Source organism: Harpegnathos saltator, unplaced genomic scaffold, assembly GCF_003227715.2.
Source record: "Harpegnathos saltator strain DR-91 unplaced genomic scaffold, Hsal_v8.6 scaffold650, whole genome shotgun sequence".
NCBI classification, from domain to species: Eukaryota; Metazoa; Arthropoda; class Insecta; order Hymenoptera; family Formicidae; genus Harpegnathos; species Harpegnathos saltator.
Window position 1 is genome coordinate 534,941 of NW_020230483.1, and position 26,221 is coordinate 561,161.

At 42.7% G+C, this 26,221-nt stretch overlaps 1 protein-coding gene across 3 annotated transcripts in view; it reads right to left on the reverse strand.

Annotated features, from left to right (window-relative positions):
* Positions 1-26,221, reverse strand: part of dsb (scavenger receptor class B member debris buster) — a 37,234-nt gene that overhangs the window by 9,007 nt on the left and 2,006 nt on the right. For 2 of the 3 annotated variants that reach the window (XM_011148275.3, XM_025304844.1), the window contains one exon: positions 16,419-17,420. In XM_011148275.3, the coding sequence (XP_011146577.1) occupies positions 16,419-16,599 (181 nt within the window). In that variant the 5' untranslated portion in view covers positions 16,600-17,420. Of the gene's footprint in view, positions 1-16,418; positions 17,421-26,221 lie in introns of those variants that run through there. The other variant, XM_019843317.2, reaches the window with a different exon arrangement.

Sequence of the window (26,221 nt, forward strand, 5' to 3'; positions counted from 1 at the left end):
TCAGAAATTCGGCGATTCATCCTAGAGAATCCACATCAGCGTTTAATATGAAAATCGGTTATATTTCGAAACTTTCATCGTATTTATTTTGCATTCTGCAACGGGAAACGGGAAATGAAACTCGGCAAATGAAATACGGCGGAGAGACACTCGAGACGAGAACAGACAAAATATCTGCCATCGCAATCAGTCTCTCCGGCGTTTCAGATCCTCCGAAATATCTTCTTGGTGCGATTGCTCTCATATCATCTCATATCAGCATCTGGCATGCATAGACGTAGTTTCCGTGCTGCAAAGCGTGCATCGTCCGTGCCGGCCATTCATCTCGCGCGAAATATAACTACCTATCATAATGGAAACTACGTGATCGCTTCCCGCGTATGGCGGCGTATGGAAACAGTAGCCAGTGGCTAAACGGCGTACCCGGTCGTTATGCTTCGTCCACGCCTGCGACGAGGAGAGCGAGAGCACGTTAAAGTGTCCAAGTTAAATTCAATCTTCGTCGTGCGGGCCTTGAGTATATATATCTGGTCTCTCGATCTTTTGATGTTTAACACATCGTTCGACCAATGTCGCTCGATGTCAGCTAAAGTCTCCCGACACCTTTATAAGAGGCGCGATTAACGCGCTGAGAAATGGAGTTTCCTCGCGCGCCCTCTTGCTCTTGCAAATCGAGCGAACCGGAGAAATCTGCTCGCGGCGCCATATGTCCAAAATGTCCGGGAGATACGACGCAACGTGCGGCGCGCCCGAGAAATCGCCGCTGAACTCGGACGTGGACGCGTGTTTTAATCGGCCGCGGAGATACACGTCCGCGTTCCTACATCCTACCTTGCAAGCCGTTCGTTACATCGCGGATGTGGTAATCGCGCGCCGAGGCGATTTCGGAGGCCGCGGCAGCGGCAGCATCCGTACGCGGCGCGTACGTACGTACGTACGCGCACAATTTCTCTCAATATTGCGCACACCTAACGGCGCAACGCGCTCCGTAAGAGCGAAAATTCTCCTACCGACGAAGTGCAATCGTGATTTTGCAACGGCTGCTCGCGCTGCACTCGTCGCGTCCGCACGAGAAACCGTCGCGCCGTCGACGATAGAAAGTTTACCGTGCGGGAAATACCGATACCCTACCCGATGGTAACGGGAAAGCTTCCTATGTTCCTAATGCGCCGAGGGATTCCGGGATATCGCCGTCCTTTGACTCTTTGGTTCCACGTAAAACGACGAGGCCTTAATTGCCTGATTACACGCGACGTCATTATTGCGGTACGGCGCGAGATTCACCTTGTAATCTCTCTCTCTCCCTCCCTCCCTCTCTCTCTCTCTCTCTCTCTCTCTCTCTCTCTCTCTCTCTCTCTCTCTCTCTCGGCGCACTTGTATGTAAGGAAGCGAGTTATACCGGATAAGGACTCGCGTCTCGAAACGAGACTCGGCAAGTGGTGTACACTTGATGCTACTAGAGCATAATGAGTAAACGCAAACCAGTAGCCGCAATATAGCCTACATACCGGTCTATCATCTGTGCATGTTCACAAACACGTTCAGTCAGTTTTCTCATCGAAAGCGTTGCGGCGGGTCTTTCCTCTGTCTCTCCTTTCTTCTTTTTCTTCTTCTCCTTTCCTCTCTCTCTCTCTCTCTCTCTCTCTCTCTCTCTCTCTCTCTCTCTCTCTCTCTTCGCGGCGAGGCGTAAGCAGTATTAATTATTTCGGTGTGAAAGTTCGTTCCAATTTTCGCTTTGCATTACTGAGATGCCTCGATACCGAGAAATAGTTGACGGTCAAGTGTAAATGCTCGAATAGTCACGCGAGGAATTCGCCGCGCGAACGAGTGTCCGAGTGTATTATCAGACGATGTTATGGTGTAATCGCGTACCGTCATTTTCCAATCGCGCGTAAATACAGGACGTAAGGTGGCAAGCAAAAACGAAACGTTTATTTAACGTTGCGTTGCGTTCCGACCCCTCTACCCCCCCCTCCCCCCCCGCCCACGGATAAATCGCTGCTGACATTTAGTCTCGCCGTGAAGTGAAATTAATTTAATTCTGGCAATAATGTCTCCGGCGTCGAGACAAAGTTGCATCATAAAGCAGAAATATTGCTGCCCGATTGATCCGGATGTACGTATTATGAGATTGGCGATTTAGATACATCGTTATGTAAATCGTTCTACCCGTTTAACGCGGTGGATTGTTATACAACTGCGCGTGTATCTGGAAACACGTTGGAGAATACGTTGGAGAAATTGACGAAATTCGAGGCTACGCCTCGATGAAGAATGCAAATGATCGGACGGAGCCGATGGAAAAAAACGATACGGACCCTCCGTGATACGAAAAGCGAAACGAAACCCAAAACTTATCGCTTAGCTGACCATCTCCAGACTTTCGTTCTTCGTCCCACGCCCACGCGGACCCTGCCGTTCTTCCAGTGCAACTTTCCTACGTCGCTTAGAAAAATCCACCGAGCGTTGCACGCGGTGGACAGATACCTGGACGCATTTCATACAATTCTCTACAATAAGAATAAGAAAGCCGCGGCGGGTCTGCTTCGGCATAGCAACTTTCGCAACGCAAGCTTCGCTAACGCCGCAACGAGAAAAAAAGAAATGGAGTGTCATTGCGTGCGGCGTACATTTTACGTGCACACACTTGACATCGAACTCTCCCCGTAATTCTTGAGCACATTTAGAAACGATTTCTTCCCTTGCCTTTCACGCGTGACGCGAAAATCATACGGCACTCGGACGTTTGTCTTGCAGCATGGAAAGCACAACGGGGCGACATCGCCGGCACCGGCGGTATTGTTCCTCGATATTCGCGCTCTCTTACGGTAGCGATTCCTTTCACGATCCCGTCGCGCCGGCTCGCTTGCAGACAGGCGACTTCTCTCATTTCTTTCGTTTCGTTTATCTAGCGGGACAACATTCCGGGATATAAGTTTTTGCCTCTCAAAGGGATGATTCGCATAATTTGCTGCTTGTAGCGGTGTTTAAAATTTTTATTCATTCAACAGAAGGATCTAAACGACACGATCTAAATCGACGTCGTTGAATATATATCGTCGAATGATGTCATTTTATAACTTGACAATTTCTTGATCAAATCCGGGAACACGAGGAAAGGATACAAGTCAGTTCAGAGTCCCGAATCCGAAATGATATGTAAAATATCGCGATACGATTCAAAGCGGAAATAACATAGACATAGAACTATGTCGTGAATTTCTCGACGATAAATAATTCGCTAACAGCACACAAGTTACTATTTTTTCCGCAACAGTCACTTTTTCTCTTTTCCGATATTGCCGGATCTCTCCGGACGGATGTCTTTAAGTGTAAATTCGGTAGAAATTTTGCTGCCATAACTTTCTTCAAATATCAACGGCAAATATTGATCAACGAAAAGTCAATGGAACGACGACACCTGTTTCGTGTCGTTTTTTTATTCGCAACAAACAGAACAATAAACGTAAACTCAAACAAAGTTTACAGAAAACACATATTATGTATGCGAATCTTTGTGTATTTTTTAATTATTAATTCTCAGAAATATTGCACGCTTATATCGAGCGCCGTAAGTTTTCCTGCACGAGAGATCACCCGTTAATTACAGAGAGATCAAACGAAGAAATTGCTTTCAATCCTGAATTTCCATTATTCCGCGACTCGTAGAGATTCTCGGATAATGTACTCAAGTAAGAATAATCACTTTTCGCAATTAATTGAAATTAATTAATGCACCGCCGGTCCACGTAAAATAAAGTAAAATATGTGCGAATATGCGAAGTTCATGCGACTCGTGAATTTGATTCGCGATTTATTACAATTCGATATGTCGGGTACGAATATTTAATGGACTAGATTAATTAGCATCTTTCGAGACGGACCCAACTGATTCTATAATTAATGTCTTGCAACAAAATGATAGGGTTTGCAAGTCCAAAATGTAAATGAACTTAACATGTTGCCCCTTCTATATATCTTATGTGTGCTTTCATATAAATTTGAAGCAATTAAATAAATGGATATATATACGCACGCACGCACGCACGCACGCACGCACGCACGCACGCACGCACGCACACACATATATATATATATTTAAGCATCGTTTTTAATTGTATGTTTTTGTATTTTTTCTTATTTTTATAAATTTAAATATCTAATTTGGTTACTTTATATTTTATAAAAAATCAGAGATAATCTCCATTATTCAAGAAAAATAATACAAAATAATATGAATTGACAAATAATCAAAGGAGTATATTGATAATTCGTCGACACTGTATGAAATTGAATGCTTTTTTAATAACGGAGATGCTGAAGATGAAGATATACATGATTCAAGAAATCAAGAATATAAATTACGCAGCGCTGAAATACCTTAAGATATAAATTATTCCGTATTTTTTAACACTTGCCGATAAATATTGCGTGTAAAATGATCTGTGACAAATCGGGGAATGAGTCATCGTAAAAGCAAAATTGGAAATAAACATGATTGGGATAAAAAGTCACATGGAATTTGCGAATAAATTTCGTAAGTTTAATAGCCCGATGTGTTTTTGAGGAATTTCCCCACAAGAATGTTGTTTCAGCACTGAAAGATATCCATCGCGACTACCCTACTGGATGGGAGTAAAGATCGCAGGCAAACAGGAAAGACGAATATGTTCCGCTCCAAAGGGTGACAAAAACATAAACCACATTCTGCGGCAGAGAGACGCAATCTCGGCTATATAAAACCTTTCACATTTTTCCCTAATGACACTTTGAACGATCGCAGCCCCGACCTTCGCTTTCCTTCACGCGAGAATGCCACGAAACGTGTAATTCTTTTTGCGAAATCTCCGTTTTATCATTGAGTCAACTAACGCACCGAATTTAGATTCCTTGCGACATTCGGGCTCGATCGTATCTGTCATAGATCGATTCACAGTCACGCGATTCGTAAGTCGGCATAAAGTGTTTGCAAAATCTTTACCACGATTTACATGCAGGATATATATATACATATATATATATATATATATATATATCGCGTAGCCAGGTAGACACTTTATTAGACGAGTTTAAGCAACGAGTAAAGTTCAAGCGAGCGCGCAGCTAAAACTGGCACCTTGGAAGTATCGTTCAGTTCTTTTTTTGCAATACGAAACTAGAATTGACAATCTATCTGTCTATAATAAATCTGTTTAGTGGAAGTCTAATATCTACACGCTGAAAGTACATCATGCTCACGTCAAGCTCATGATGTTTTTATTTCGTCGAATGATATTACATGTCTTTGATATATAATAAGGTATCTTAGATCCTTCTGGCTAAATCTTTCCGCTCTTTTTCATATTGCGTCATTATCGCGAAGACGATAGATCGTCACGGCAGAAAAACTTGAATATCATGAAACACAGTAATCACAAATGCTAATTATTTATTTTGCATTGCAAATCAATATCAATATAATTATATTTTTTTTCTAAGAATCGATCTCGTTTTTATTCCTTGACAATTTCATGCTAACCGACTTTTTACAGAGATAAGGAAGCGATCGTGATGGCAAAGTTCTAGGTGTGCGCGGCATAACACTTTTTTCTTACCATCGTAAGTCACAAAGGTTATCTCATTTAAATTGATTTGTTGTGAATTTTCTTGCCAAGAATTCTTTTAATTTAACCGTAATCGCGATACGTCACGCATAAAGTCGAGATTCTTCTCTTGCTTTTCTCTTGCTTTTTTACTTCTCGCGCAAATTATTACATAACTAAAAAAGTTTGTACGGATTTTGTTTGAATTTAATGCGCCTGAATTGTTGAATCCTGTTGAGACTTGTCGGACGTGCGTGTTTATGCGTATCATACGACACAGATTAATTAGTGAACTTTGTCGTGATATGGTCTCTCGGTTTCTAATTATATTATTCATCCTTTTAAAATATCTGTGGAATCGAGTTATAATCGAATATATTTGCTCTATGGATGTAAACTCGAGTCAAAAGTTGCAGAGGCATGCCGTAAGATATGCGCAGCATTTGGAAAAGATGCGCAAAAAGAACGGACTGCACAAGAGTGGTTTAAAAAATTTTCCCTCGGCAATGAATCGCTCGAAATGGCACAGGAAGACCATCCCCGATTATATTGACAGCAAAGAGTTCAATTATCAATCATTCATTTATATATTAATTATATTTTTCTGAAAATTTCTGCCTTTGTTTAATTTTTAATATACAAAACCGCACAAAATTTTTTGGTTACCTAGTAAAATAATCCGCAACACTAATTTTTAATATTACGATTCGTCGACTTCGTATCTCAGAAATGACGTTAATCCAATTATCCTTTATTGATATGTAATTCCTTTTCATCAATGCGTCAATTTGTCTTAAGAAAAAAAAAACGGAGTCTTATCGTAAATTGGCTTAAAAGATTTATTTCTCATTCATCAAGAAATGATTACAGGTAAATCTGTCATTTTCCTCAGATGCGTCACTTCATAACTCTTCGATGTTTTCAACACCTTAGACTCTTGAGATATCTTTAGATTCTCAGATCTCCCGTGTAGTAATGCAATACTTACGATTTACGAGTTACAGTGTAAAAAGCAGAAAACAAAAAAGAAAAGAAAAAGAGACACGGTCATACGGCAATGGAGACGTCGAATGAGACGACTTCCTTAGTGCGGCCGGCCTTTATCGTGTTGTTATTAATAACGTCGCGCATTATGCTGCATATCGTCTGACGTAATCGTCTACTCATTTTGGGCGGTTCTTCCACCTGTTATCTCATGACTCGGATTGCTTAACGATGACGTTGTACGTAACAGCTCACGAGGACGTACAGCTGTTCATGGTGCTGATTCGGAAAGTACGCGTTTCGGCACTCGTGAGAGCTGTCCCAGTGTCTGTCGGCAATGGACCGTGAACAGGGCCGGCTTCGTTACACCTTCGTCCCCTAAAAAGCAGTATCTCGCGATTATCGCACACACGTGCATCGTGAGCACGACTCTGAACGTTGTTTTGCAGCATCGGTTGCAGCATATGCACCCTTCCTCTAAACACAATATACGTGCCATGTGTTTTACTCGCGTGGGAGAGAGAGAGTTTTATTTCGCGAAAGGGAGAGAGAGCGGGAGGGGATAACTGTAACTGATTCAATGCGAGTATCCGATAGAGTACAAACTGCGTTATCTCGAAGATAATTTTCCGCTCTCTCCCTCCGCCCGTGATCTCGACTTTTGGCCTGGTTCAGGCCAAAAGTCGAGATCGAAGCGGCATGTGATTCGCGACCGTTTCCCTCGTTCGACGGTTGGGGCCGGCCCTGGCCGTGGGTGAAAGTGATCTCAAAATCCAAGTGACCAACCCCGGTGCTGGTGCTGGGTCCGTTAACCGCCGTATGAGCCAGTTATATACTTCATGAATAATGTGTGCCCCGGTGTGTTTTGCAACATCCATGGCGGGACGATGCGGCGTATTTGTGTTTGAACAGCTGCGGTTTTGTAACCCTGACTGCATTCCGACGAGGGATCAAGGGATCGCCTTGATCGAGCGCGAAATGCTCGTGTAGCCCACTTTCCGCAACGAGTCGAGAGGATATGCCGTAGCTTTCTTCCGACGTGTGTCGAAGGTCTAGCCCGGCTTATCTCTCGCACTATGGTCTTTCTAGCGGCAGCAGCCGAGGGAACGGAAGGTCGGATCGATGGTGTCTGAGAGGTCAGAGTGATTCACGAACTAGGTGCTAAAGAATGCTGATGTATCAAAAGGAGGATAAGCAAGAGAACACGATATTTCTCCTCGTTAGCGGAGAACGTTAATCCGCGGCGATCCAGCCCGAAGGAAACGTCACCGCAGACTCCGGCGAGGAAACGGTATTGTTCGATTATGATTTTAACACGAGCTGTGCCTTCGACTCGTGCAATCGTGCAAAGTTGCACGAAAATAGAACTGGTTCTAAGTCGCAGTTTCCGATTCCTTTCTTTCCTTCTTTCTTTTTCTTTTTTAATCGGGCAATCGGATTTCTTAGCTCTCGACGTCGCTTTTCACGTGATGCAAGTCATCCGCATCAACTATCGCGTTCAACTATCGGCGTCTGGCATATTCATAAGCGCCTATTATCGTGCCACGTGGAACCTTTCGAATTGTCAAATTGCTTTATTTTCCTTGCGACTCGTTCGACCGTGTGGGGAATTCGACCTTTCTTTTCCTTACGAAAATTTCACGAAAAAGCGTCGTTGCTCGTACACCATTTCAGTTTCTTGGCAACGTGACTGTCTTGTATTTACCATCGACAACGAGATGACAACGATCGTTAACCGCGGTCTCGCGACAACCCACGAATCGAAAGTGCAGTGCGCGGCGATGAGTCGCAAAATTTTCAGTTTCCCTTCGGGAAGTGACTCGCTGGTCTCTTGAAATTGAAGGCTGAGACATTGGACGAATCGACGCCGTAACGATCGAATTCCGTTGGGATGCTGTCGTATTCAAAGACATCGTCGTATGCTCGAAGAAATGGTAACCGTGCGAATCAAAATATTATTTGCTCGCTCAGGAATTCCTTGTACCTCGCGGCAACGTAACTTGGGAATGTGCCGAATTAATTTCCAATGGTTCACCTCAAACTATTTTGCGGATTAACGCAAAAATGAGTACTAATTTATTTTACCAAACCTTTTAAAATCTTTGTCATAAGTAAATTTCATCCTTCCTAAATTCTGTGTTTACTTGGCCGAATTTACATCCTGAACGTTTGAATCCGAGATTGGCTTTGTTTTCTGCAAAACGTGCTGCTTTTTGAGTCATTAACTTTGTGTCTTATCGGAGTCGCGTTAATATACATTTGTCACATTTAATAATTAATTTTTTGCAAGATGAACGAAAGTAATCAACATTTTGCGAAAAAAATCGAAAGCTAAATTCCTCACCGCGAAGCTAATTGATATTTTATAAAAGAAAACTGATCGTCCTGTATTGCAGAACTCGAAATTATAGTCAATTGCTCTCGGCGAGGTCTATACTCTAGAAAAAAATTTAGTCGTAGGATTTCGACCGCAGGCGACGAAAACAGATACACCTTTCCCTTTCTGCGGCCTTCGATCTTCCTACACAAAAAATCCGGCTTTAATATAAATAATCTGTACGATATTACGTCAAAATTTACGATTTAAAATTATTAAACAGTCGACAGATCGGAGAAATGGAGACTTCGGACGGAAAGTCCACTGACATCTGAAAACGGGATAATGCCAAGGACAAACAGAATGCCGAAACAGCAGGATTACGTCTAATTCCTGTTGGCATATTAAATTCCTAATTGCTGCAACACTTTGCTGAGGAAGTACAAGTAACGCTCAAACGAAACATCGGCGTGTATGTTTTACGATTCATTTCGGAAGTCAATTCATCTTTCAGCTTTAGTTTTATGACGATACGTAGCGCTATATTTACCGGGCTGTATTTACCGGGTGTCTGGTGCTAAAAATCGTTTAACATCAGTCATTGGCAAATGTAGTAGTAGTAGATTGAGACTACCGCAGTCACGTGTATCTAATTTCATTTTGTTAGCAACTGTCGCTTCATAAAGAAATAATAATAATAATAATTTCTCAATAGCAACACAGTTTATACGTACGTATACAATCGCGACACTATAGAAGCTATGTAAAGTTTGTAAAAATGTGCCAATTTATGTATATGAATTTAGGTACAAGAATGTTCGTCGTTCTAAACACCGTTTAAAAGCCCTTGGAATCTCTCTACCCACGGCAGGTGAAAATTCTTTTGAAATAACCGCGACCATAAAAATGTTAGGCGACCCAATGACCATTTCGTTAGAATTGTTACATTGGTCGCGCGAGGTCATCATGTCGTACAGGAAAAGACACCGATAAAGAATATCCGTTTACAAGTGGCTCACACATATACACACACACGTGGAGAACATTGCTGCCGATGGGAGAAACTGACCATCACCACGGACTTCGTCGAGGGTGATGACTCTATCAACGTTAAGAACTTTTGTTTTCCATGATCCTAATTGCTCAATATTTATTGGATAAATACATACAAATTTTTTTAGATACAAAATTTTTAGTAAAATTACTTGTATCTCTTTCCGTCACGAAATCCAAAGCTCTTGCGCTCACCCGATACATTGCACTGGTAAAAGAACTCGTTCGTGAAAATTTCCTGAATAATCTATTAACCCATTCAGAATTCTTAAATATTTATATACTTTGATTTAATTAATTGTTTATAAAACTCGAGTATTTACAGAACTAGTATTATTTACTAGAAACTAAATCACTGACGTTTTGTAGTTCATCACGTAAAACATATAAACAGAAATATAAAGCTGGAGTATAAGACTGTGGCGTAAAGCAAAATTGACTCGTTTCTCTCGTTAACACTCAATTTGAAATGAATTTCGCAATCACGCATAATTTCCGATAAAAAAAAAGCCGCTTATTCTTTTGATCTCATTTCCGTGTCCGTGAGCGACCGTGAGTGATGGCATTAAAGGATTCAGCTTCCATAAAACGAACTGTGTGACAAAATGTGGCGACTGGCATTGAACGATTCCGCGACGCGTCATGTTAATTTACGTTCAAGTTACAATCTCCTCTCATGCATAAAAATGTCATGACACGGAGAACGGGACAGTGTCGCTTGCTGCCTGCTTTTCAGATAGTACTGCAATACACACGCGACAGTGATGTAATATAAGCCGCGACCTCCTCGCGGTTACGCTATGGTATTTTCGTCGGGAAGATTGACGTAAATGTGTTAATAATATCCACGATACCGGTAGGTAAGTAGCGTTATTTCCTCCGATAATTGATCCATCGTAATTTACATCACAAACTTGAGGTTCGAGGTACGCCGTTCTCTCGCCATTCATTCCAGATATGCCATTCGTGCCGGTACAGATAACGTACCAACGTAATAATTTCAATGTATAATTAGAGTAGAAATGTTATCGAAAAACGGATCGGAGAGGCACGTTCGATATCTTTCGCCGCAAGATAGGCGAACTTCATAATACCGGTGACTTCTCTTTTGATTATTATATATTATAGAAAGTATTATCTCACACCGTAATACAATCACCTTATAATCATATCGATGATTGTCTTTCAGACTCGCTCAATAACTATTTCCTTCCGTGTAACATTCGCTTCGTTCGCAATTTTAATAACTTATAAATGCAGAAAACAACATTGATTCCAACGCAACGGCATGTTTTCGTCGGTTATTTTATTTAAAGCCCCGTGGCACGTGGCCTGACGGGCGATGCTTTTATTTGGCAACTGTCGAACGGTACTGGTTATTCCAGTTTCTGACACACACGTTTAGGTGTCAGAGCGGAAGAGAGGTCGATAAATGCGATGATACAGGTGATTCGTGTGTACGTTCTTTGTGTCATTGTATGCGTGACTGACCCATAAAAGAAAGAAATGGAAAACGATGACACCACGCTTCTTCAAACCTACGCGGCGACACGGCGACCACGACTCGCGCGCACATGACACGATAATGCTGATCCTCGGCTGCACAGTCGCTGCATATCCCCGCTGTATATCATAACGCGCTGGATAATGACAGGACATGGCCCCGGCAATATTGCCGGGACGAGCGTCGATTAGAAAGTCGATAGCCGCTGAGCCGAGTCGCGCGGATCTGTGAATGTGGCATAGTAATGTCAATGCGCCCAATAAGTACTACGGTACTACTACCACGATAATAGATAAATGATTTGCCTCGACGCTCTTGGCGCTGCAATTGAATGATTTATCATGCTTTTCCGTCCCGGGGGGGGGACTTATTCGCCTCCTATCCTCGATCTCTACTGGGTGCTCGGAATTATGCTGTAAGGCTGTCATCAGATTTGGTAGCATGCACAAACACACAAGTATCACGAATGTATCCGAGCCACCTCGCGACTTTTCGATCACCTCGTATAACACGCAACATTGTTGATCGACGCGCACGTGAGCGTTGCGCAAGGCGCAAGACCACGTCAATTTAATCAACCTTTAACAGCCGGCGGTTTGTATTATTTTCTGCTTTTTATTTACTTCTCTTTTTGTTGAAATCACCTGTTCTTATTGACCCGAGTGTCTTGCACTTGCGTGTACACACACACACACACACACACACACACACACACACACAGTGATTGTGCAATTTGTAACAAGTCAAGAGAGTTTCGTTATCGCCTTGTTCAGGTAGAACCCAGGTAATAAGGAGCGCGCGATACTGTATATCGACGTTAAGTAATATTAATATTGACCTTCTCTTTTAACACCGGCAGAGGCTTAGAGAACTTGCATCTTTGGAAGCATCTTGGAGAGCCGCTCGTAACGGGAACGCTTGAACGAAAGATTTTGAGAACGCGGCGAGGTTTCGAGTTACGTCAGAGAAGTGACTATTTCGCGTGATGCAAAGCGCGAGTGAAAATCGTGCTACGCGTTTGCCGTTAAGGCTCGGCACGGCGAAAACAAGACGGACAGAGACGGACGTATTTTCTCGCGGTACATAACGGTATCGCGCGGAGTGAAGGATCGCCGGATCCCGGACGTACCGAACGTCGCTCGAAAGATAAAGCAACACGTAAAAGCAACTCGTTCGCGTGTGTGCACGAAATTCCCCTTTCCTTCTCGCCGACGAAAGTCGAGACATTAGGCGAAAGGATACCCGTGCGACTTTCAAAGCAGAGAAACAAAAGGAAAAGGTTGGTGGGAATTTATGAGAAATAAATCACGCAAACACCTCGACGATAAGTAAGCCTACTTTACGTGTTCGCGCGTCGGAGATCTCAATGCCTAACAGAGCGTTAGCTCCGTTGAAGTCGGAGACTTTAACGCTGAATAATATAATACGTGCGGCGTCCGGCATGATCTCACGGTAAACTTGTTCTCTGCTGCGAGGAGATCTGCGTATCGTCATTCGACGATTTTCCCTACTTCGCCAAACTCCGACTCACGCACGAAGATATTCTCCTCAGGCAGAGGCCACACAGGCTGACCTGGAAGATTCGATCATCGACTGAAGATTTTCCAACGGGATATCGGCCCCTACTGTTGCAGTAATTGGGTTGGGGATAGCGAGAAGCACCACCGATCGATGCAATATGATATGTTACGACTCAGGCGAGCGCAACCTGTCTTTTATCACTCACGTTCCACTAACCCACTGCACTTCGGCCTCCTCGGTTACATGTTATGCGCGCTATTTAGCATTGTAAGGATGCATCGATTGCCGCTTCTTCGTCGTCGGCTCTCTCCCATCGTGGAATTCTCTCGCGGTAACGTCGTAATGAAGCCGTCAATTGTCGAAATTGACGGCTGTCGTTTTGGCAAATTTTAGCGACAGCGACAGAATTTTGCACGTGAGCAGAAATCTATTTCGCGATCTCATCGACGCGGCCAAGCGTCTCAGCATTTCATCAAACGCGTGTGTCTTTATCGCCACAGATTGCATCTCATAATCATCAATTGAAAGCGGATAATTCGCTAATTATATCACATCACTGATCATGCGGCGCTTGCTGACTCGAGTTAATTCCGCGCTGCTGTTACCATGTGAAATGTACAATGCAATTACCGTTACGCGACGTTAATTCACACGCACAACGTGCATCGATGTTGATTTTCCGCTTTAGAACAGACGCGCCAACATTATCCTGGTATGGATAATAATGGAAAGATCTTACGTAGTGTCTGAAATGTGACTCTGAATGCTCTTCCGGAAACAATGCGTGTAAAACTGCAATGTATTCAAAGTGGCGAACTTCACCCATTCTAACGCTCAGCAGCCGGTTTTGATTAAGCAACGATTACGTTAATTTGCAACCATGTAATCACTGCGCTCGCCGGAAGGCGAGGATTCAATTAGCAGCACACAGTATAGACACGCTTCGATCAAAAACTGTAATTGCATTGGAATGATGCTTCTAACAGAGCAGTTCCTCTGTTATTATTACCGCCTGCCATGGCTGCTTTTATTTCACGCCACGCAGCCATTTCTGACCACGAGGCATAAAATAAGGAAAAAAAAAATATTCGCGATATGCAAATAAACGCATTATCTGTATTTCTCATCTTATTTGCCTCGAGGATGATGCAAGTAGTGTTAAAAATAAATATGATAACAAAAATAGCAAAAATAAAAACGGGTGTTGAAAGTGTTAATTAAAAGGTGATATACTACCGTACGTTTAATCTAAACAAATATAATTGAAACCAAGTTGAGAATTAATTAAGAAAAAAGAAACGATTAATCACATTTTTTATGAGAGAAAAAAAAAACGTAAAGTTACTAAAAAATCTGACGACCTGCCCATGAACTTTTTATAAAAAAAGAGAAAAATAAATATTTTTGTAGATAAAACAAGCGGTAAGAATAAACCTAACCAGAGAGATCGCGTGTGTGTCGCCGTGTCGTTTCGAAATGTCTAGCGAATGTATTCAGCTCTTAATCTGGTCACGTAGTCGAAGTGGGTCTAAGTGGTCATACAGGATGCCTCGTACTTTACGCGTTTCCCTTCAACCAGAAGCCTTTTAGTGCAAATTTAAAGATATTTGCTTGGTGAAAATCCGCTAGAGGTGGAAGGAGGGGAGGAGGGCTTATCTCAAAAAGGCGCATAAACTGTCGCTCTCAAAGCGAGATTCCGAGTGATTTTACGATGGACGAAACGGTCGTTCTCTCTTTAACGCCACTCAAACAGAATTTTCTCTCTCATTCGCCTGAGGTTTTATCAGTGTGAAAAGTCTCTCAGAGTCTCGACTATAAAGGCTCTCGTTACGCAAGTCGTCACGGTTCATAATAATCTCAAACACAACCGACAAATTAATTAACACGCAGGAAATGCGACGCGTCAGTCGCATTTCCAAGGTGTGAAACAAAAAAAGAGAAGATGTTTATACGATTTAAGCGTCAGGCGATGACCCGACGCGAAGCGCACGACACGTCGTGTGTGACACATGACGGACAATTAATTAGCAATAATAGCTAATTGGATTTATTTCACTGCTTGCCAAGATAACGAGAAGATATTTCGACCGACACACAACAAACGTCGCGACTAGTCGACCTTGCGCGTTATGCACGCTACTTATGCACGCTCTTTGAACGTGAGAGAGTAATGATTCGATATAGTAACTCTCGCTTTGATATATTTAATGACGGCAAACGACAGTCACTAGTGCGCAAGGTGCTTGGCGTTATTTCGCGATCGCTGCACGGCAAAGGAGAAAAAAGACGTTCGTCGGATCTAATCGTCTATTGGCGATTAGATAACGCACTCACGAATCGTGTGTTTCACTGTTCATTTTGCTCGACTGAATTCCGAACAGAAATCTAGAATCGATACTTTTTCTTCCGTTGTGTCCTTGATATTCAACATGAACGACTAAAAACTCGCGGAAGTTAACTAACCCAAGAACAAAGCCGCCGCGCCGGCGCGGGACGCAAAATGCAGTAATTTCAAAATATTTAATTTGCAAAACATTTAACTTGCATATCTTCACATCTGGTATTTAATCGCTACGCCTGCTCCGTGACCAAATGTCCTTGACGCACGATCGATTTCACCAATAACAAATTATTTACTCGTGATATAACTTTAATTATTAGCCTTCTACAGTTGTAACACACGAGTTAGGGATTTGTTTCGTGAATAAATCAACTTGTCAGTGAAACCAAACACTGCAGTACGTGGCTGTCGGCGTAAAATGCATTCTAAATGGTTGATGAATTATCGCGCATATCATCGGAGAAAAGTGAAGTATCAATGACTTAATCAGCATGAATAAGTCCAAATATATTCAACGTGCTACCGACTCAAGAATCTCAACGAGCCTCTCTCTTCGCGACGTTCTTCATGCAGATGAACCTTTTCGCCGTCATTCTCGATCATTCGGTGGCCAATGATGATTTCGCGTATTTGACCGATGCGTTATTTAACGGAATATCGCACCGGTACCTCAGATCGATGGACGATAAATCGAGCAGTTGCAGGTCTGCTCGAGTAATGATCAATTAAGGAAGATGTCGAGCGAACAATAACGATTCGCTACTCGTGCTACAATCTTGTTCCGGTCTGATTGCCGGTGCGAGTCTCTGCGAGCGCTTAACAATGAGTTATCTCAGTCGCGGTTAAAAACTGCGACGGTGTGAGCGAATTTATAGCGAAATAAACGGATTACCTTGCCAATAACTGACGGTTAATTGACGTCGTAATGAATTCGTCTCGAATGATTCAGACGACCGCAAAATAAAAAAAAAAAAAAGAAAAGAAAAAAGAGGTCGGTACGAGGCTTTCCCTTGTCCTATTTGCGCTATTTTGTTTTTCACGTGTAAAACTCCGTTTTCGGTATCACGCATATCGAAGCAGCTTTGCTTAGCGTTAAATCAACCGCATTGAACTCACCGTGTCTGAGCTTTCCTTTCCTGGAGATCAGCAAGGAAAGAGGCTTCGGTACCTTCTCGGTGCAAATGTCCTCGGCCTGATCAGTCTGTACGCCGAAAAGGGCGTTTCTGCCGACCTTCATGTACTGCCGGCCCATCGCCTTCGGGGAGCCAGTCCCGAACAAGGACGTGATGAACTTCATCTTCGATGTCGGTTGCGATTCACGTCGTGAAGGAGAATGATACTATCTCGAACTCGTGTCGGCTTGACGGGCAACGACACTGTCGTATTGACTCGGCTTACACCGCAATCGAGACAGATGTATAGTTTTTCGATTCAATTCGAATAAATCGCAGTTACTTTTTGCTCGGTCCAGCCTTCGTCTCTGCCGTTCCTTTTTCTTCCTTTTTTACGTGCTTATTGCGTGCAACGAAGTCAAACTTGACGTTTTCTGCCGACGACTAACGCGCGTGCTTTGCGAAGAACTTCTTTATAATAATCCTATAGAGCGAGAGAGAGAGAGAGAGAGAGAGAGTAAGCTGGCTGTCGATAGTCCTCAAGCGGTCGATGCGCGATTAACCAACGAAAACGTCAACAAGCTCACTCGAATAAAAGCGGATTAGATAATCGGCTTGGGAGGCGCCTAATTAATTGCTCCACGCTCCGATTGCCGGTCAAGAATGCGTCGGTCCAAGATATGTGTGCGTCTATAAAGGATCATCGTTATCATCTGGCATCATCGCGCCGGGCAATGTCTTCGTAACGAGCGCGCGTCTGCACCGTCATTATTGTCTTCGTTATCATCGGCTTATTGCCTCATTACCATCATCCTACCCGCCGTCGTCGTCGTAGTCGTTGTCGTTGTAATGCCAATAACGCGGTTTCGACAGGTGCTGTGCCTCACTACGTTCCCCGAGTTCGTATTACGCACTGCACTTTCACACCTGGTCCAGGTAAGACGCGTTGCTCCGGCTTCACTTTCACTCGTGGTCCCGCCGCTGGTCCTTCATCCTTGGCTTTTGCCTGAAACGCGAAACCAAATTGAGATCAAAAAGGGAAGGAGGGGACGGAAAAAGAAACCGGCCGCTCGCAATCGGGTCAATCGCGGCGGTATGTGCGCGATGAAGAGCAGACCGGCGCATCGCGCGCGGCGCCATGCCGCAATATACGCAGCCGACTTTTGTTATTGGCATGCGTTACGTAAATGCAAAGTGAGCATTTATGCGAAAAATCTTTTTGTAGCGACGCGGCGAAGTATCGATCAATATATGAAGTCATTCTCGTCGGTCGCGAGAAAATCGCCAAATCGCGCCCATCTTACCGCCCGGTCGCATTCACTTTCTCACGGGCAAAATAATCCAATCCAATGTTAAACGTCACCTTCATCCCTCCCGCCTGCATCTTCCCCCTCTCTCCTGCTGAAAAATCGTTAGAGGAGTGCGAGAGGCAGAGAGAGAGAGAGAGAGAGAGAGAGAGAGAGAAATCGTTTCCGACCGTGGACACATACTTCGTGTTTTTTAAACTTCGCCTCGAGTGTTTTATATGAGCATACATTTCAGTCAGGATTTTGCGGCGATATCGATAAACTTGCTAACTCGCGTTATAATCTGAAGTATAATCTTTGTAGTTGCACGCGACAGGTGACTTTGTTGTGTCGATATATCCGATAAGAAAATGGCGCATATTCAGCTGTCACACCGAACAACTGATCGTCGCGTGAAAGAGGAATTACGTTGCCCGGGGACTTACCACTGCAAAAGAAAAGATCGACACCGACCACATCATAAGCCCGTCGAAAACGACGAGCAGCCCCGTGGGAATAACGCGTGCAAATAAGTACATTGTTAATTAACATATGTGCTGAGCAAAGTAGATATTATTACGAACGTCCCGGTTCTACGAATAGGCAGAAAAACTGCCTCAAGACTTAATTATAGAGTGGCGAGACGTTTAAGATCCAACTGACGCGTCACGTTTACGTTTACGTTACGTATCGTTATTTCTCCGAATGATGCTGTGCTATTATATTCATATCGTAAAGCAAAATGGATTCTGCAACAAAATATACCGCTCTACAATCTCTACGATCTCTGCAATCGTGTAATCGTGCTAGTTGACCCGTCACGAGATATAAATGCAGCGTTGCATTAAATGATATCCGTCGAAACAACTGATCAATCGATTATACCACTGACGCACGTAGCGTCTATATTTTGCATTTATTGTGTATTAAATATTCTGTAACTCTAACGTTTTAAACCACCTTTTCCATAAATTGTCCGCAACGTGTTACTGGAAAAAATTATCGCCGCACGTATGTGTACGCAATATGTTACTTTAGTAATTACACACGAGCAGATCGAGATTGATGTAATTACGTCGATGTTGCAAAAGAAAAATAACAAGTCAAGTCTTTTTCTAGCTCTGTGTTTCTGTATATAATCTTGCAAAAGCATTAAAATATAGATTATTCTATGTGATGCCATTTCCACATTTTGCTGTATCGCGAGTCATTCAACTTCGATAAGTTATTCATCGTACAATCGCGTATCATGGATATCGTCTCGTGGTCTCCGTGGACCGAGACCGATGTGTTTCACGAGAGCGAAATTTATTATGAGACGTAATAAATAAGCGAGCGTCCTCACCTTTTTGTATGACACAAGATCGTTAATACATAATCTGAGACGTTATAAAAACGCAAAAGATCGAGGACGACCGGGTGTAGAGATACGAAAATAATCGCGATGTGCTCATTATTATCTTTTTGCGCACCCAGTTTGGGAAGCACCGGTGGGTTAGGAAGAACGAGTTAGTCAGCAATAAATGGAAAAAGGATGGGAATAAGGCGTATTCGTCTTGTCTGGCAACATTCCAGTCGCAAATACTAAGATTCAAGATAAAAGAATAAACAAGGTAAAACAAGATAAAATGTAGCTCCGATTTGTGTAGGAATAATCCGAAGAAGAAAGTCCGATATCCTTCAGTATATGTATGGACGTCCTACTGTCATGTTCATTGAGAACTAGCCACACTTTGTCGTTCTCATTTGTTCTTTTATTCATTACTTAGTTGAGATTCTTTTAGAAGAGAGAAAGGAAAAGTAACATTTTTTTATGGATTCTCCTTGTTGCTGTTCATATTGAATAAACACATAGTTGCAAAATTCCATGTAAATGTTAAAATATCTATTTATAGTAAAAAGACCGCGCATAAACGCCCAACACATACTCACACGTTCATGAATTATTGTAGATTCGACACTTTGACTTCCAAATTATTATTCGAGCTCCTCTATTTTTCATCGCGACGCATAAGGATGCAAAGATATATCTTCGTATATGGATATGAGAATATATGGCGAGATAAGAAAAAATATCTTCTAGCTACTAATCACACTATCTTTTAATATCAAATGGGCGTGTGCGTGCACTTTCTCCCTCGTAGATGTTATAAATTATTCGACAAGTTTCAAGTCGATTTTTTCTTTCCACAAATATTCGGTCAAACGCCAACCCGACTTCGCGAATGTTTGCCTTTCAGTTGCCGCTTGCTTCGAGCACGTCGAGCGTAAGGAAAGAGAAAAAGGAAAAAATTGTATGCACTAAACGCTTAAAGAGAAAAGTACGCGGAGAAGCAAACGGACTCGTCTGAAATCGCACGTGACGCAATTTGCGAGAATTCATTAGCACTTTCGTCTTGAATTCCTTTTCGAGGAGTGAATCTTATAGTAAATATAATGACGCATGTTTAGCTGTCGTCATAAATAAGAGGTTGCAGCGGCAAATCCTCCGCGAACGGCGGTTTCTCAAAATGCATAGTCGAACGATAAACTTGACATTGAAAGACTGATAAACTTAACTAATACAACTTGACATTAACTCCTTAGTTACGGCTGACTTTTAGCGAATTCGGCATACATGCTGCTGATTCTGTTCCAGTGCTGCCTCTACATGATGTGCAGGAGCAGAACCGTCTCCGTGTAATACTAGACAGATATGACTAATCTTGGTGCAGCATTAAGTTAGTGCGTCACTGAGAGAAAGTACATTTGTCTAATGTCGAATACAAAGAGACACATGCAAGTTAATAGAAGTAGGTTAAATAAGAGGAAACAACATTATAAAAATACTTATCACATATGTGATATATCATATGTGATACTTCTCTCTATCTGAATATTCACTCACGATATCGATGTAATTTTGAATTTTTTCTTTTAATAAAATTATATTTTCCACATCTTCCCCCCTTGCTACTGCTGTTACTTTCTAATAATTAATTTATAATAACATACTTTCTCTTTCTAGCGTCATATTTTCTAATTTACCGCTTGACTTTTTTTTACTGCGACCACATCCACTGTCAAAAAGATCAGTGCAATGTAAGTTGCTCTGATTCAGTGCGTTTTATTCGTTCGAATATGAATTCTGCGCTACATTAAGGCAATTTTCATTCGTCGTATAAACTTGAACTAAGGCAGAAGGCACACAACTCTCTCTCTCTCTCTCTCTCTCTCTCTCTCTCTCTCTCTCTCTCTCTCTCTCTCGAATGCGTGGTACCGAAAAAACCCTCGTATGAACTCGCACCGAATTCGCTATTTGTTAATTACGTCGAATTTATTCATTTATTGTTGAGACATTATCGTATGTCATACTGGCTAATGAATCAATAAAATTTGTTTTACACATGTTCGCGAAATATCGAGAAAAACCAAACAAGCTAACTTGTGACAACGACAAGCTGTCTCGAAGTAAGTTTTAAAAGAGGGCCACTCTATAGTAACGTTTCGTTCTGATCGTTTAGCAAAAAACCAGATTATTGCGTCATCCCAATCTAAAAGATCATTTAGTACGATTAAAATAGCGCGTAGTATATATCGGAATGAACTAAAAAAATGTTATCGTTCCTCGTCGGTCATAACACGGGGAATTTTCCGCGAGTCAGTGTCGGAATTATCACGTTGTTTACCGAGAGTAGCAATCACAAGAGTGATTGCTGTTTTACATTATGAGAGACTAAGGGACTCGTTGAATTAAGGTAGAGTTGCGTAAATCGTTTCAAGGTCTCTAGAGATAGTTAATGGCCTTCGCTATTAATGCGATTGCGCTGGAGCGTTTCGGCGTACTCACATAAACCCGCTGTCTTTCTCCTTCTTTCTCCTGAATACGTGTACGCATTTTGCACGCACACATGCACATGTATACAGGCTCATTTACGAGTAAATGATACACGCTAGCGCAATCATAGCCGAGGCTCTTCGTTGTATTCGCAAGAATCGCGTACGGGACTTGTGGTATCTTTGCTATCTCTTGTTGCTTAATGTAGCATTGCAGGAAGCCACTCATTGTTCGCCTGAGTCTCTCAATATACTGTTGATCCAGCAAGAGCATCCGTATAAGCATAAATTCCATAAGCTAGACGTAAGATTGAATTTCGGTTGGTATATTTTTAGGAATAATTTCGACACGCGAGGCGACACGCAAGGCGATACCAACTGCACTGCTGTTGCGGCTCGCAATCAATAATATGTATATAAATTTGCCAGGTATCGATCGGGATTTATTCTGCAGCAATCGTGGCTCTCAATAAAATAGAGATTATTATTTATTATTGTTATCGTATGTTTATACTCTCACATTTCATTCGTATCGCGATCAACGATCATAAATGATGATAATTTGCGTTGAGACTTCCTTCCATCGAATACCACTCGATCAATGAGACAACTCGTGATTGTTGCTAAAGGCAACACTTACTTCTTACTTACTTAATGTGTTGATATGTATACATGTTAAAATTAATTGGACGAGATAGCAGTTGGTACTCAATATTCATTAATGACGTCGCCATTAAAAACGTTATCGGTATTCGATCAAGCACGAAGGAGGCAAGACGGTCCGCGAGCGCTTGCATCCTTTTTTTAGAAAGTAAGTCCCCCAAGCGAGTTTCCAAGTGTAAAGGCATAAAGTTCACTGAACGTTCGAGGAACGCCCGTGACGTACGAATTTCTAATCTATCGGCAAACTTTCCACGGGTTAAGGCTCCAACCTTTGTCTAGCGTTCGCCGAGCGTTTACCGAAGGTTAACAGGTGATAGACTGTAATATCGAGAGTTCAACGTTTCGCGAGCGACCTTCCGTTTCGCATGGAGCAAACGCGCGGCCTTAATACGTCTGCGGCTTCCAAGTCAGTCGTGATTAATCGCTATCTTTCTTAATCTTATTAATCGCTCCGGTCAAACTAACGCCTTTCTTACGCCTTGCATCTTTCTCCAACCTCCTTTCAAGCCGTTCTTCTTCCTCATTCCTTCTCTCTTTCTCTCTCTCTCTCTCTCTCTCTCTCTCTCTCTCTCTCTCTCTCTCTCTCTCTCTCTCTCTCTCCCCCTGTCTTTCACCCCTTCTCTATCTCCTCCTGCGCCTCTTCGCGTTCGCATCTATACTCAACCTTTCCTTCTACGGCGAGTAATGGCAATGACCTCGTATACGATGCCAATCGCTTCAACTGCGATAACTAAAAAGAAGTTAGATAATTCTGCCTTTCTACTCGATCCGCCGACGGAAATGAAGATCCACGAGGGCACGTGTGACACTCATTTCCGTTTTTGCGATTACGTTCGCCAACGCAAACTAGACGGGAGCTTTCACGACCTCGCGGGACATTATCGGAAGAGAAGTGAAACCAGTTGCGAAGTGGTGTCGCGATATCATGTGATATTGGCATCGAGGGCGCCGGCCGACTCGGCCGCTTCGCTCCGTTTCGCCAAGTCTCGCGACCCAGGAGTTCCGCGCGCTCCTAACTCGGAACTCTTAACTAGCTCGATGGCCCGGCCCATCGCGCCGCGACGAACTTTCGCCAGGAGACCGCATGTCGAGGAAATGCAACCTGTCGTCCGTAAATTGTCATTACTCCTTTCTACCGAACATCCTTGCCCGATTTCGATCAAACCGCATACTGTGCCGCAATCATCGTTATTACGTATTGCCCTTGGACTTCCGCTCGTTCCCGAGAAATCACTCTCGTCTCGCGCGAACCACTCGTTGCGAGTCCCACCGACTCTTCGAGTTTTCCTGCTACCTGCTTCGTAATCTATTTCTTACTTCTTTCTTACTTCTACTATATCCTCTTGTATGCTGATTATCCACAGCTGCGATCTAATTATACATTACCCCAAGCGACGGGCGCACTAATGATTCGTTTCCGTCAGCGACAATGAATATCTTGCACATATTTATTATTCATATACACTATATTTCTTTTTCTTCTGCCTCTACGTTGTCTATCTTTTTATCAATATACTTAATTACAGATATCGCTTTACGTCAGCACTCGAGATCTATTTTAATTATATCTTTTCGCTTTTAACAAGTCTTTTTTATGAGAATAGCTTATATCATTATTTGCGTCAATGTGCACTATTTTTCGGCATATCAATATTAACGTATTTCACAATGTTGCGATCTGTTACATTTTAATGTTATGGTCACGCGGCTTACGAGACTCCGTCTTGTGGCAGTGTATCGGCAAATTCCACGGTCGCGAATTAGGAAGAAACAAAACTCGAGAGGATGATTACTCCAGGATAGGTGACATTAAAGTCCCTACGAGAAATCGAGTCCTCCCAATTGCCGAAATTGCGCAGAGCTCGTTGTCTCTCGCTTCGACCCTTTCGAATAATAATACGGATCATTGTCTCGTCTCGCGCGCGGCTCGATCGTAATTACTGAACTATGCATGATTATATCGGTTGCTCTCATTAACTGAATAATCATCCTCCGGAAAAGGAATATTTCACAATCGTACGTTTAATTGCGACCGATAATCAACCGTTTCGCGGGGCATAAAACACCATGGCCAATGAGCACGGCTCGGATTATAATGTGGAGTCTTTCTCGGGGAAGATCATTCAAATGGCAAATTTTAATAATGCACTACGCATCACTTTCTTTACAGTTTCGCGCTCAAAAAAAAAAGAAAAAAAAAAACGGAAAAACTGACTGGAAAAATATCATAATGTAAATTTGCAAATCTATTTTTACGAATCAAGAGTGAATCTCGAATGATTTGACTTTGTCGATAAATGACGATTTGTCGCACCGTCAGACAGATTCGAATCGATCGGCTGAGACTCATTTTGAAAAGTCGCGCGTGCAATAAATTCTTTATTCTCTGAGTGAGCTTTGCTTATTTTATTTCCTCTTTTCGCCACACATACATTTCGCATATTTATAGTGCATCATTACGCTGTGTTTATAAATATTGCACCTTGAACTTTGAGGAAAATCAGAGTCACAAAAAGTCACCGTATTACGCACGATTTTCTGAAATACGATTCTATTCCTTCTGATAAGAGCCTCGAGATATTAATCTTACTATGATAATTGCGCCACTATGCCGCAGCGTATAAATCACATTTTATCTTTCTTCGGAATCACGAGTCGCGCTGATTGCCCGAATGCAGATTTATTCGCACGCGACTTGTACGTCGCGTGATTGACGTGGAAGAAATGAAACCAAAAATGGCAGAAGCGACGCGCGGCAGAATCGAATCGCGATGGTGGGATTGCGAAAAAAATCGCACGGTGATTACCCGCGGTTACACGTAATCGCGCTAGACCTTCCACCTGAACGTGTCGACGTGTTGTCGAACTGCTTTCTCGGGGTTTCTTCGCATTTCGAAACGAAATTCGCGAAGGCGGCCGCATTATCTTGGGCAATGCTCGCGAAAAGAATGACGGTCACTATATGAGGGACTTTCCATTTCTTTATTAGCGTGAAAAGCATCGCGCAATTCCGGTAATTAGATGTTACGGCAATATGGTCGAAACTTTGACCGCCGATATGGAAAGTGCAAGTGCGGTGCAAATACACCGGCAAATACACCGTAACGAACATTCGCGGAATTCGCGGTCCACAACGCGTACGTACTTCTCTCGGCCGAAAACTCGACAACGTCGAAATGGAGTAACGCAGCTAGCGTAGCTACCGTTCGTTTACCTCAAGGTTTTCCTATTCGAAGGAATCTGCGATATTAATGTAAAATCGAATTTTTTACTCGGGCCAATTTGTATGTTTATTTCGGGCGTTGCCCGAATGCGTTAACGATCGCATTAGCTAACGACACGTGGTGCTAAACGACTTCTCAGAATCAACCGAAGTCCTGAGTGCGACGCGTAATAAATTAATATCACCTGACCGTTTCATCTTGCCGAATAACCAGCAAGGAACATTTTTCGTGTTGCCGCGAAATAGGCAAAATGGCGCAGGATGTGATGACTCGGCACATTCGTGTCGAGAGAAACGTTTGATACAATTCGAGTACTGAAATGACACGCACTCGAACTGTTTGCACAATCGTCACAGTCGCGTTGCGATTTCGCACTGAGATTACTTGGAGATTCAGAAAAATGTTCCCGCTAAAAGATTTCATATACACGTATTTACGATTCTCGTTCGATGCGCCAGGGTGTCGTAGAAAGTTATAGCAAAGCTTGGAGCTTTGGGCGTTGACTCGCGTTGACCCGGCAAATATTTTCGTAAGACACGCGTAAAAGATGGCGAGACGGTGGACGCACGATACAAATTTTATCTACGACCATAATTTCTCGATAATGTGTTTTCAAGAGTGTCACACTGTCGATAACAACAATGTCATAAATGAGAAAAAAGAAAGGCTATCACCGAAGCAACACGAACGTGTAAAAGACGTCGTTGGATGGATAACCCAGTGACAAATCGTCGCGCCTGAAAGATATAAGTGTGTGCCATCTAAAAGTTATCACGGCTACGGCTAATGAATGCAAAAAAAACAGACCTCACCCTGTT